We start from the raw sequence: 14,930 nt of genomic DNA, 5'->3' as shown, positions 1-14,930 counted from the left end.
TATTATGTTTGGTGAAAAAATTATATACTATGTATGAAATATTTAATTATAAGAATGATTACATTTTTTTTTTATAGTGTTCATTATTTTTATAAGAAATATAAATCATATTATTATAAATGATAAAAATATCCTTATAACTAAATATAAGTAGTTTTATTCTTCCTCTTAATTAAATCAAATTAAATCAGACTAAAATAAATAAGATCGAATTAAATCAAATTAAATTTTATCGAATAGAACAAAATCAGACTAGCTAAACTAAATCAAATTAACCCGTATCAAATGAGTCACTTTGTGTTGATCAAATCAAGTCAGTTAAGGAACTTGAGATACTATTGTAGCAGCTTTAAGCAATACTCAGTTATAGTAGATTTATGGAACTTGTTGCAGAAACTTAAGATACTGTTGCATGAAAAAATAAAGTTTAACCACCTACGAAATTAAAAACTTAACATATACCCAAAGAACATACAAGGTCTACCCCTCAAATCTCTCCACTCAAGAATGCTTTCACCTAAATTTCTTTCTCATCATATGTTAAAAAGTCAACACCTAAAATGATCATTTCTCAAGTCGGCTACTGGACTCACCTTTCATAATACTAACAAAATCAAAAGCATAGATTAAGGAATTTTGGTGTAGTCGTCGATGCTAATGGAGGTAGTGGATCAAAGTCTTGGCAAGGTTTTAATGGGAAGCAGAGACAAGGGAGGTGGTGTCGGCACTGATGCTGACGGAGGCACTAGGATTATGGTGCACACATCCGTACAAAGGGCAAAGGCAAGGGAGGTGGTGTCGGTGCAACTTGAAGGTTGGTTTATTCGAAGAGATAAGATTGGGATTATATTTGGCACTTAAATTTTAGTTAAATATTAGATTTGGAATATAATTAGATTACATGTTGTTATCCTTGTAATTGGAGATGATGTTGATTCCATTTTAATCGAGGAGGGCCGAAGGTACTATGTCAATATGGGTTAAAGAATTTAGATATATATAGGTGCATGGAACATCTTTTTTGCCAAGGCACGGAGGTTAGAAGAGGCAAATAAGAATAAGATGAGAATGTAAAAATAGAACCAACATTGTCATATGGACTTGCTTCTTGGTTACTTGTTGGAAACACAATAATTTTGAGATTACTATGAAGTTGGAGGTGTTGTGCACACATGACAATTCATGATGAGGATGGCGCAGTGTATACACTTATATTAGATTTATATGCTTGGGAGGAGGGGCAGGTAAAATAAATTTCTTATATCGAAGTGTATGTTCTATATAAATTTCTTTCCTCATCACACAATTATATTTAGTAAACATAATTACCTTCCACATGAGCTATGATTAATTTGATTTATATATTTTTCTAGAGTACACATCATTATAAAGCTTATATGTTGGACAATGATCCCCGGGGTATGGTATTACGGTAGGATATTCAAGTTGTCATCCAGTCATCTATAGTTCGAATCTCAGTTATGGCGTATTTGTAAGAATTTTTCCTTCAAATGGAGGGCGTAATCAAAGGATGATGGGCTTCTGGATTGGCCACCGTGTGCGCTTCCCGATTTATCCTAACTATCGATAGAAAACTTTTATAGGTCAGATTGATCACCCCAAGAATAATCAATGAAATTAATTGAAATTATAATTTCTTTTAATACGTTAGACAATGTTATTCGACTCGGTGAACATTTCTATTTTATTTAAAGATTATTTATTTTCATCTTTTAAATATGTCTTTTCCATGAAATTTATTTTTTATGTTTATTTCTTTGAATAAAACCTTGTATTATGTCTTTGTTAAATATATTTGATCATGTCTTAGAGCGGCGGAATAAAATGCTGGGCGGTGATGGACGATGATGAATGATGTTTCCAACAACGACAAACAGAGGATCCGATAAAATCACAGCGGACCTCACAAGAGCTTAGATGCAGAATAAAGGATCCGAGAAAACCAAAGTGGATCTGTAGGCGTTACCTAGCCGAATGAATGCTGGCGAAGTACCTCCGTGGGAAGGTGAACTCCGGTGAAGAATACCGCTGATTAACGGAAGCTAGGTGGCCCAATGGATGACCTGCTCCTCCTGCGCACCACTAGACCAACCAACGAAGCGTTAGTGACCTCAAACCGAGGTGGAAATCCCTGGCTAAGCCCTCCGACGCTCAAGTCAGTTTCCGGCGAGAGGAAGAAGAAGAACAGTGAGAATGGAATTAGGGTTTGATTCAGATGCAATGCATGTGCTTGCGTACCTAGCCAATGGAGATGATTCCCCTTTTTATACCACCTCATTTAACCCCATAGTCATGAGATGGACCCCGATTTGTTAAAGTTTGTTAGGAGATGACATAAGTGCAACCTGCGAAAATAGTTTAAGGAATCTTTTTATACCCCAGATGTACCTCCTTTATCATTTAGCATACCTACAGAAACTTCTAAAAGTCATTTCCCGCTAGATTAGTTAAGATGTCATATGATCACATATTATTCTTATATTATTCATATATCACATGTGCTTGATTAATCACTTAATCTCAGTATAAGAATACCTTATGTTACACTAATCTCGACCGGTAATTCATACTCGGCTAGTTATATATTCTTGTCTGATATTACCCTGTCGAATGTATCCCAGCATTCTGGGTTGCTCAAGGCTAAGTGCCTTTGCGCTTGGTTGACCCTTCTTACGATCAGCCCTTTATGCTCGGTCGGTTATATGTGCTCGTCCGATATTAGCCTACCGGGCGTAGTCAAGCGTTCTAGATTGCATAAGGCTAAGTGCCTTTATGCTCAGTCGGCCCTTCATACTCGGTCGGCACCTTATGCCCGATCGGTTATATGTGCTCGTCCGGTATTAGCCTACCGAGCGTAGTCAAGCGTTCTGAATCACATAAGGCTAAGTGCCTTTATGCTCGGTCGACCCTTCATACTCGGTCGGCCCCTTATGCTCGACCGGTTATATGTGCTCGTCCGGTATTAGCCTACCGGGCGTAGTCAAGCGTTCTGGACCACATAAGGCTAAGTGCCTTTATGCTCGGTCGACCCTTCATACTCGGTCGGCCCCTTATGCTCGGCCGGTTATATGTGCCCGTCCGGTATTAGCCTACCGGACGTATCCCAACATTCTGGGCTACTCAAGGCTAAGTGCCTTTGCGCTGTTGGTGCAACATCCCTTGGGTCAAGGTTGACAAGGTTGACTAAGCTTGAGTTGGCTGAAACTTGAGTCTTGTTGTTTAGGTTTCGATGTTTGACAATATATGGAGACTGACATACGTGGAGATTGCAGGTGCAATCATCCGATCGGGGAGATTGCTGGAGCAATTCCCCTCTGGTTAGGGTTTGACCAGTTTGAGTGTGAAGAAGAGTCAAGTAGGTCAAGATTGACTGAATACTTGACTAGGAAGTCCTGGTGAGTGAAAGTAGGTAGTTGGAAAATCCTGGTGAGTGAAGCCAGGTGAAAGACCTACTGAGTGAAGCTAGGCAGAAAAGAAGTCCTGGTGAGTGAAGCCAGACAGTTGAGAAATTCTGGTGAGTGAAGCCAAGTGAAAGACCTAGTGAGTGAAGCTAGGTAGTATGAAAATCCTAGTGAGTGAAGCTAGGCAGAAGTTAAAGTCTTGGTCAGTGAAGACAGACACGTGAAAAACCAGGTGGATCAAGGTTGACCGGACACCTGGTATCGGTAAGTCCAAGTGGGTTAAGGTTGACCAGACACTTGGCACGAGGAGAAAAAATTCAAGTGGGTCAAAGGGATTGACCGGACACTTGGTGAGGAAGTCCTAGCAGGTCAAGGGTGACCAGATGCTAGGCATGATGTTCCAACAAGTCATGATTGACTGGATGTTGGTTTTAGGGATTTTGGACTTGATTTGGCAAGTCACAAGTGAGCAAAATCAATCAATCGATCGATTGACTCATACCCAATCGATTGGGTGAGTCTCGCAATAACACTTTCTCCCAATCGATTAGTGGATCGATTGGGAGGGAATCACCATCGCACATAACTTCTCCCAATTGATCGGCTGATCGATTGGGAGGCTGAAAAATCGCGTGATAACCATGGAAATCGCGCGAGACTTGCTAGATTGATTGGGCAATCGATTCAGGTAATTTTTAGAAAGCACAGAAGCGCTCTGGATCGATCAACTAATCGATCCAAAGCCTCCTCAATCGATTGAAAGCGATTCAATCGTTTGGGATCTGACCATTGCATAGGTTATAGCTGTTGGCGATCATTTTCTTCGTTATTCCTCTCCAGCGACTACACAGTGAGCACAACGACGATTTCAGCGATCTCTCCACACCTTCACAGCCAGATCTTGAAGACTCTTGGGAACAAGTGTAGCTACACTCCCAAGGTTCAAGAGGCAACAATAAACCACAAGTAAGCAAGAAGAAGAAGTTTTCATTTGTATCTTTTGTATTTTCTTCTTGCGTGTGTTGTATTTGTTGTGTGGGTTTGTACAAGACTTATCCGCCTCCGATAGTTACCGTAAAGGAGTGATTTTCATTAGTAGAGAGTGTGTCACGTGTGGATCCTTGTATTAGTCACCTTTTCTTGAGGTAGATACCAAGTAAATCCTTGTGTTAGCGTTGTATTTTTGTTTCTTGTACATTTCGTTGCATATCATCATCAAGAAGCAAGGTACGATGAGTGCAACGAGCTATTCACCCTCCCCCCTCTAGTATATTTCGACCCTAACAAGTGGTATCAGAGTGAGGTCGCTCTTTACCGGAATCATCGTCGGAAGGGACAACAAGTCTAGAGGGTAAAGAAGTTGAAGCAAGATCAACAAGTCGAAGACTCCATCAAAAGGCTCAACTTCAAGATAGAATTCCAAGATGGACTTGGATTCGATACAAGGGTGCCTTCACCATTCACAATGATGAGCTTCAATTCTTGGAAATCAAGGATTGAAAATTTTCTTATGATGGAGATAGAGCAATGGTTTGCTCTAATGGAAGGTTTTGAGGCTCCAACAAATTCAAAAGGAAAAATTCTCAAGAGGAGCAAGTGGAGCTAAGAGCAAATCCAAAGATGTGAGGCCAATGATAAAGTGACCAAGCTTTTGGTCAATCTATTGCCTAGCAACATCTTGGAGCAAATTGGAGAATTTAAAGATGTCAAAGAGCTATAGAGCAAATTGGCAAAGCTTTATGAAGAACCCTCCACTGTACCAAATAAAGACGAATTCAAAGAGGACAACTCATTAGAGCAAGACCAAGAGGAAGATGTCTCCGAGGTTGAGAGGTACCCAACACCGGAGGAAGAAGAAGAAAGTCCATCCTCAATAGAGCACAAAGATAAAGGCAAAGGAGTGTACTCCTTATTTCATGTGCATGAGGATTCGGAAGTTAAGAGATGCTCAACATCTGATAATGAAGAGGAAGAAGCCTCCACCTCTAAGATTGAGGGGGAGCGTGGAACATCATTGCCGGATCAAGAAGAATCCTCTACATCCGGGTCAAGTAGAGAAGAAGATGATGCATCCTCTAAAAATCAAGAGACATCAAATGGAGGATTGAGTGTCATCCCTACATGTGAAGGTATAAATATTTAAATTAAAAATAAAAATTATATTATATGTTTTGAGTGTAGGAACATGGGCACTACAAGAGTAAGTGTCATAAATTGGCCAAGAAGAAGGGCCAAGTGACAAAGGGCAAAGAGAAGCCCAAGGAGATCGCTTCCACAACAAAGAAGAGAAAGGAGCACATTGTGTGTTTCTTGTGCAATCAAAAAGGGTATTATCGGAACCAATGTCCAAAGGGGAAGAAAGCGGTCAAAGTCAAAGGAGGAAGCACAAGTCAAGAGGGAGCTTCAAAGGTAAAATCTAACGTATCATTTATTGAGCCTATCCCCTTGAATTATGGTAAAAAGCATGCTAATTCTAGTTTATATCATTTAAATGTTATTTATCATGAAAATAGGAGGCATGATAGAATTAATGAAAATCATATGATTTTTTATGCTAAGATCACCACACCTAGGGTTAGGAAGGTAGATAAAAATTTAGGCAAAAATTCTAAGGATTTTAGTTATAAGCCTAAAAATAAAAATGCCCAAGGACACAATGGAAAACCAAAATCTAAAGATTTATGAAAAGAAAATCAAATCTTGAGGTCAAGACTTGATAAAATGGAAGAGACCCTAAAAAGGATGGAAAATATCCTAAAAGGAAAAAAATGAGCAAAACTTAGGTCTAGGGGTACAAAAGTCATTCAATGGTCATAGAGGTTTGGGATACAAACCTAAGGCTAAGAGGAATGCTACCTCTTACCATAGGGTTCCTATAGCTATGGAACCAACTCTAGATCTAAGGGTCAAGTTAAGGATACAAGGGAAGTTATCCCTAGGAGTATCTTTGCAATAACAAATGTGAATAAGACTTTTAAGAAGTCTAATAAAGTCACTAAGAAAGTCACAAGGGAAGCAATCCCTAAAGTTAACATAGAAAAGGTGACCAAGGCTTCTAAGAAGCCTAACAAGGTCATTAGGAAGGTATCTAGGGGAGTTATCCCTAGTGAGTATCTAGAGCATCCAAGGAGGAGTACCAATATGTTTTGGATTCCTAGAAATACCAAGTTGGGATTTTGCTATTTTCTTAGGGAATTAAAGGCAAATCTAGGCCTTACTTTAAAATTGATTATTCCTTGGAAGAATAAGCGTCAAACCTTGAGGAATTATACTTAATTTAAATTGACATAAATTAAGAAAAGCAAAATAAATGTCAAAATTGGGGGTTTGACATCTTTATGAGTAAAGTAGACAATCTAGGATTAAATTTTAAGTTAGCTAAGGTTTAAGGATACTTAGATAGGTAATCTAGGTATATTTTACTTATGCTAATTTACCATACTTTGTTTGCTCATCATATGCCATGACATCATATTTTTCATTCATGTTTTAAATATGAAAAACACAAAAATACCATGTTATGTCATACATACATCATGTAGTTATAGCAGATTTTATTTTGAAAATTATTTATTTTGATGTATGTCATAAATCATCATGCTTTAGTTTAATTTCTTTGCAATTAAGGACTAATGACATTTACTAAGAAGTAACATTCTAGGTAGATGTTCATAATTCTAAAATGCTTAGATAAATATGCATGATCCATAGTTTAGAGCAAAACTAAACTTTACATCTCACAAAGATCTATAAGGTGACTTGTATGTGTTTTAGTGCACATTAAATACAAGTGATATGTTAGGATGATGAACGAAACTTAAGATGTTGATTTAGTGCATTCTTTTGAGTTTTAGGTTCATCAAAACATATAATTATGTGTTTTCCAATCATTGAGAAAGCTAATGCACAAGTCATATGCATTGAGCTCAAAGAACATGGTTAGATATTGGTTTTGAAAATCATTTTTAAATATTTTTGGAAAACCTTGATGAAGGATATCTTTTGATAGTAATCATCATTGAAAAGTTAGACACAAACTAGAAGAAAACATTGAAGTGTTGACAAGTTTTCAAGTTTGTGTCAATCTTCAAAAATAGGAAGTATTTTCATAAAAGACTATTTTTCCATGATAGGAGATATCCTAAATATTATCTACAATAATTTTCATGATTTTTAGATTTTTGGAGAGTTTCTAAAATTCACTGATTTTGAATTTCAAATTTTCAGTACTCCAATCGATCACTCGATCGAGTGATCGATTGAGAGGGATGTTTTTGCGAGCTCGCTGGATCGATTCTTCGATCGATTCAAACATCTTAAATCGATTCATTGATTGATTGAACATGTTTCAATCAATGGGGACCCAACCCTAATCTATTGGGAATGTTGATTTTGGCTGGAAAAGCTTTTTCAGCATTTTAAACCATTTTTAGTCTAGGCAACCATTCTAACTCCTCAACATATATTTGTACACATTTAGGAGGAGTTTTCATGATGAAACATGGATGGATTGGTTAAGGAAGATTAAGTAGAAGTTTAGGTTGAGGTTTGACTTCAATTTTGAATTCTTGAACCTCAAAGCTTCAGATTTTAGATTTCCTAAAGATTTAGGGAGTCCAAGTCATTGTTGGTGCAATGACAGAAGTTATGAGCATGTCTTTAGGGGGAATTCTTTTTTAAGGACATGAAAATTTATTTTTTATACATCCTGGAAGGTGGTCAACCTTGCTTAGCGTAAATGCTCGAGGTTGAGCATTGCAAACACAATGGAGAATGGAAATCTTCATTGTTTAGTTGTTCATGCTCGAGGGTGAGGATTGAACGATAATGAAGGGTATGAGACCTTCATTGTTGAATTAGTTAAGGCTCAAAGGGTGAACATTAAGGATAATGAAAGATATGAGACTTTCATTATCGTGTTGAACACAACTAAGGAAGTTGTGAACAACATTGAGTAACTCTTTAGGGGGAGAGTTTTTGATGTGTGTGCCAATAGGGAGAGAATGTGTGGTTAAAGTTAGGCCTTCATTACCTAAAGAGGGAGGTTGCCTTCTAGGAAAGGGGGAGAATGAAGGGAACCTTCATTCATACATTGGCATGAAGGAAGTTGAGGCTATGAGATTAGCATAACTTAAAGGTATTGTCAAACATCAAAAAGGGGGAGATTGTTGGTGCAATATCCCTTGGGTCAAGGTTGACTAGGTTGACTAAGCTTGAGTTGGCTCAAGCTTGAATCTTGTTGTTTAGGTTTCGATATTTGATAATACATGGAGACTGATAATACGTGGAGATTGCAGGTGCAATCATCCGATTAGGAAAATTGCTGGAGCAATTCTCCTCTGGTTAGGGTTTGACCAGTTTGAGCGTGAAGAAGAGTCAAGTAGGTCAAGATTAACCGGATACTTGATTGGGAAGTCTTGGTGAGTGAAACTAGGTAGTTGGAAAATCCTGATGAGTGAAGTTAGGTGAAAGACCTAGTGAGTGAAGCTAGGCAGAAGAGAAGTCCTGATGAGTGAAGCCAGGCAGTTGGGCAATCCTGGTGAGTGAAGCTAGGTGAAAGACCTAGTGAGTGAAGCTAGGTAGTATGAAAATCCTAGTGAGTGAAACTATGTGAAAGTCTTAGTGAGTGAAGCTAGGCAAAAGTTAAAGTCCTAGTGAGTGAAGCTAGGCACGTGAAAAACCAGGTGGGTCAAGATTGACCGGGCACCTGGTATCGATAAGTCCAAGTGGATCAAGGTTGACCGGACACTTGGCATGAGGAGAAAAAGTCCAAGTGGGTCAAAGTGATTGACCGAACACTTAGTGAGGAAGTCCTAGTAGGTCGAGGGTGACCGGATGCTAAGCATGATGTCCCAACAAGTCATGGTTGACTGGATGTTGGTTTTAGGGACTTTGGACTTGATTTGGCAAGTCATAGGTGAGCTAAATCAATCAACTGATCGATTGACTCATGCCCAATCTATCGGGTCGATCGGGTGATTCCCGCGACAACACTTCCTCACAATCGATCAGTGGATCGATTGAGAGGGAATCATCATCGCATAGAACTTCTCCCAATCGATCAGCCGATCAATTGGGAGCCTCAAATGAATCGACTGATCGATTGGGAGGTTGGAAAATCATGCGATAACCCTGGCAATCGTGCGAGACGTGATAGATCGATTGGGCAATCGATTCAGGCAATTTCCAGAGAGCATGAGACGCTCTGGATCGATCAACTAATCGATCAAAAGCCTCCCCAATCGATTGAGAGCGATTCAATCGATTGGGATCCGACCGTTTCACAGGTTATAGCCGTTGGCGAGCATTTTCTTCGTTATTCCTCTCCAACGACTACACAGTGAGCACAACGACGATTTTAGCGATCTCTCCACACCTTCACAGTCAAATCTTGAAGGCTCTTGGGGACAAGTGTAGCTACACTTCCAAGATTCAAGAGGCAACAACAAACCACAAGTAAGCAAGAAGAAGAAGTTTTCATTTGTATCTTTTGTATTTTCTTCTTGCGTGTGTTGTATTTGTTGTGTGGGTTTGTACAAGGCTTCTCCGTCTCCGGTAGTTACCATAAAAGAGTGTTTTTCATTAGTGGAGAGTGTGTCACGTGTGGTTCCTTGGATTAGTCACCTTTTCTTGAGGTGGATACTAAGTAAATCCTTATGTTAGCGTTGCATTTTCGTTTCTTGTACATTTCGTTGCATATCATCATCATCAATAAGCAAGCTACGACAAGCGCGACGAACTATTCACCTCCCCCCTCCTAGCATATTTCGACCCTAACATGCGCTTAGTCGACCCTTCGTACTCGGTCAACCCTTTATGCTCAGTCGGTTATATATGCTCGTCCGATATTGACCTATCAGGTATAGTCATAAGGCTAAGTGCCTTTATGCTCGGTCGGTCCTTCATGCTCGGTCAACCCTTCATGCTCGAGCGGTCTATTATATCTGATCGGTCCTTACTCCCCGGGTGTACCACTGTACCTTTCTTTTGCTCTCTGTGATCTTCCTTGTTATATTACCCTGTTCCCCCTTTACTACCAAGGGTCCAATTATCATAACCCATATCAAAATTAATTAAATATATTTAACATTGATGCACAATGTCCAGTTGAGAAAAGGATATTGATTAAGATAGAGAAAGATTAAGAGAGAGGTGATGGGGGATGAGACCATATCTCTTGATTAAAAAAAGTGGATTAGGAAATGATCCACTTTTAATTATGGTCAAATTGTAACTATGATCCGGTCATAATTAGTTACGATCCCTTCCTAGGTTCACCGTCCTCACCAGGTTATAGTTTAGATCGAAGCGGGTGGCCGGAGGCTGCCGAAAGTGGGCAAGTGTCTAGGTTGTCTAGCGCTGAGCAGGGGGCGACCTCCCAGTGGCCTCCGACTGTTCGCTCCGATCCAAACTATAACTTAGTGGGGACGGTGAATCTAGGAAGGGATCGTAACCAATTGTGACCAGATCGCAGTTGCGATCCAACCGTAATTGGGAGTGGACCATCACCTGGTCCACTTTTTTGTGGACTAGGAGATCTGCTCTCGATAGAGGATAAGATATTACGCACTGTTTGAGAGGAGGTGAGGGAAGGGCAAAGAAGGGGAAGGGAAACTTGAAACTCTGTTTGGAATGGAGCTACTAAAAGGAAAGATAAGGAAGGGTAAGCTTTAACCTTCCTTACCCATGAAACCAAAAAATTTCTTACACCCCGATTTGGAGTGTAAGGAAGGGTAAGGAAAATTTAAAAAAATTATGCTCCAATTTTATCCTTGTTTTATTATATTAATTCCAAAAATTATTGTTTTAGATATTCTTTGTGTCGCACCGAAAAACACTCGCACCGCCCGACGCTCGCACTTTGTCGACGTTGACGCTGACGCCGACTTTGATGCTGACACTGACTTTGACACCGACTTCAATGCCAACTTCGATGTCGACTTTGATGCGGACTTCGATGCCGCCGACACCAATGTCGATGCCGACGTCGACTTTGACTCCAACACCGACTTCGACGCCGACGTCGACTTTAACAAATGAGTTTTGTTTAAATGCGTAAGTCTTAACCAATAAATATATGCAAGATGCACTAGATTCTTAAATGCGTAAGTTTTTAACAAAAGTGAGAGTAATTTTGTAACTTTATATATTTAATTTGCATTACTCTCACTTTCCTCCCAAACATGATAACACATGTTACGTTAATGAATCTTTCCTCCTTCCCAAATAAAGAGAATATAAATACTTTACTTCTCCTCCATTCCCCTCCTTTCCCCTTTTGTCAATGAATCTTCGCGCACCCCATCCAAATAGAGGAGATATAGGAGTATTTAGTCTTTTTGAGTGTGACCATAAATGATAAAAAGATTAGATTACCATGTGGTTTAAAAATTTATGATGTGAATATTTATTTATATTAATATTAATTGTATAACTTTTTTATTGAGAAATTAGTTATTTTTAATTTTTTTTCATCTATTTAAAATGTGTTATTGTTTCATAAAGGAATATATATCTGTAGATGAGATAATGGATTACAATATAAATATATTGATAAATTTAGAAATAAAATTATATATAGATTTATAAATAGAATAATAAATAGATTAAAATTATATTTAAATACAAATTTAAGATAAAATTAAGGACAATTTCAATTTGAAATGAATTTTATTTGATTAATTTATAAATAATTTTTTAATCCGTTTTTAAATTAAAGATGGAATAATATTTTCATCTTAAAATTAGTTATGGACTTTTGATAATGAATTTTAGAGATAAATAAATAGATTAAAATTATATTTAAATACAAATTTAAGATAAAATTAAAAACAAATTGTATTTGAAATGAATTAATTTATAAATACTTTTTAATCTGTTTTTTTAAATTAAAGATGGAATATCTTCATCTTAAAATTAGTTATGGACTTTTGATAATGAATTTTAGAGATAAAATATCCTGTCTCAAATTTATTTAGAGATGAAAAGATAATTTTCAGAAATGATTTTTATTTTCAAGTAGTGATTTACTTAAAAAAATGAGAAATGAAGAAATAAATAAATTCCTTCAAGCATACGATACACAATAACAAAACTTTGAGGAATAATTAATACATGTCACTCCAAAAAAAAAAAAAAAAAAGACAAATAGAAAAAACAAAACAAGATTTGAGGTGCCCTAAATTAATGACTCAGCCAACACCAGACTTAAAAATATTAAGAATGGACAAAATTATAAGATCAAAATAAATAAATAAGAAATATTTATTTTTAATAATGCATGTGAATAATAATTTTATTTCTTATTAAAAAACTTTAATTATTTTGTTAAATGACCTGCATTATTAAATTTTATTTCTTTATTAAATAATCTATAATTTTTAAATTTTTTATGATTAAATAATTACAATTGTGATTGATTATTTTATTTATATTCATCATTCTCATATTTATATATGATTAAAAAAAGCCCTAGGTATGCTGGTAAGCGATAAGTATCTTCCCTGAAATGAGGGTTGAATTCTTATACTAAATATTCTATATATGCGGTGCTCAAATTACTTAAGATGTCGGGGAGTTACGCCGAGAGTTACCTATACCTTTTGAATTTATTTTGATGATCTATAAAATTTTTTTTATGAGATTGAACTGATCACTCCAAAATTAATCCAGTCACAATCAAAGATCGCATAATTTTAATATCAATTTTTAGATTCTTAAAAGTGAACAGATTTATGTGGTTCAAAAAAGTGAATCATAATTATAAATAGTAAAAGGTGAATAATAATTGTGAATAATAGAAAGTGCATAGTAAAAAATAATAATACTTGTGAATACTAAAAAGTGAACCGTAATTAAATTCTAATTACTAAACTAGGATATTTTTTATTTTTACTTCTTATTAATTATATTTTATTGTTCAAGTTTTATCCTAATTTTTATGGGTCTTATAATAAGCTTTTAGTAGCTCGTGTATATATTTGAGAAGGAAATATGAAATTTAAAAGATAAATGAATGCACATATATATGGTAATTTTCTCATTTACAATTGAATTATCTTGACCTTATCACTCACTATAGCTTTCTCATCGGAAAAATAAATCTCTTCCATCTTTTAATCATTTGACAGTTATGCAGTTGTTTGTCTCAACAATCGATCATTTTCCTCATATTTCAACTCAACATCATTGGTTCTTGTTTGGTTGTCTTCTTTTGGGCTTGCTAAGGTAATGTGTTTGACACCATGGATTATTGAATGGTTAAGTAGAACATACCTGGCTTCCCTACATGTGATACTCTGTTTTCATCCCATGTAACCTCGACTAGATATGAGATTTTGATGTTTAGATTAGATTCAACCGACACTAACCATATTCGTAAAATTCCATTAAAGCTGGTTTTTTCAAACTTATTAGAGGCCCCCGATAGTGGAACCACTGTAGCACGTCCATTACCAGCCCATTAGAAGAACAGCTGAAGCATATAACCTTGATCCCGAGTTCAACGCACACACAAGATCATTCAGTTTCCTAACTCCTCAAGCACCCAAAGTCAATGTACTGGATAATGAGATAGAAATGGGATATCACTTCATTGGAGCTGAGAACTGTTACATCCATATTATTCCAGATAATGAAGTCGATAATTAAAGGGTAAAATGCTAAGAATTCTAAAATTATGAATGTCTTAACAATCTTAAAACTCTTTAAGATATTTTAAAGATATAGCCCCAGATTCAGCTCAACAGACATATTTTTTTTTTTTTGAGTTTGAGCACAATTATTAACCTTCTGACTCTTTAACTCGTCAGAGTAGATCGAACTTCCTAGAAATTATGACATTTGGCCAAATAGGTAAACACATCTCAGTTGGATGGAGGACCTCTGTAATATGCAGGAACAGTTGCAGGCAAGAACATTTGCCTGATCCCTTCCGCCTTTATGATAGGGAAAATTATACTTGATGCATTCTGGAATCAAAGAGGAAGATTAATGTTGGTTAGTCCTATTCATTGTACAAAAATTTTGTACAAGTATCGAATCTTTCCTTAAATAACCTATTGTGTTCTTTAGAAGTTAAATTATGAATCGCAGACGGAACTTAACATCATTGATTCCAAATTTAACTTATCTGTTCTTGATGGTTTAGATTTGGATCGCAAGCGGAATTTAACACTATTGATCCAAATCTACCTATGTTATTAATTTCATTAAATATTAATTTCCAAAATTGACTTCCAGGACTGCATGGCGAGGCACATGGCCTTCTTGGATATGGGAGCAACCACCACCGCCTAAACAAAGCCTTTTAAGGAAAGCTAATATTTAATTTCCTTAAATAACTCTAGGTTAACCAAAAAGAATAATCGAATCATAAATTCGAAAAAATAAAGAAAACACAAACTTGAAAAACTAATTCGAAAAGCTAGATCTAATGTCTCTTGTGTTAGGAATTCTTACAAAGAAAAATAACTAGCATGATGCGGAAAACAATTGCTAATTATACAT

The 14,930-nt window shown here is 36.6% G+C and overlaps 1 protein-coding gene across 1 annotated transcript in view; it reads right to left on the bottom strand.

Moving 5' to 3' along the window:
- Positions 1–14,287: 14,287 nt before the first annotated feature.
- LOC122053576 (squalene monooxygenase SE1-like) overlaps positions 14,288–14,930 on the bottom strand; it is a 68,166-nt gene continuing 67,523 nt past the window's right edge. The window contains exon 10 of the mRNA XM_042615601.1: positions 14,288–14,392. Coding sequence (XP_042471535.1) covers positions 14,288–14,392 — 105 coding nt within the window. The remainder of the gene's footprint in view (positions 14,393–14,930) is intronic.

This window comes from Zingiber officinale, chromosome 3A, assembly GCF_018446385.1.
Source record: "Zingiber officinale cultivar Zhangliang chromosome 3A, Zo_v1.1, whole genome shotgun sequence".
Taxonomy (NCBI): domain Eukaryota; kingdom Viridiplantae; phylum Streptophyta; class Magnoliopsida; order Zingiberales; family Zingiberaceae; genus Zingiber; species Zingiber officinale.
The sequence above is the reverse complement of the archived record's forward strand: the minus strand, read 5'-3'. Positions and strand labels throughout refer to the sequence as shown.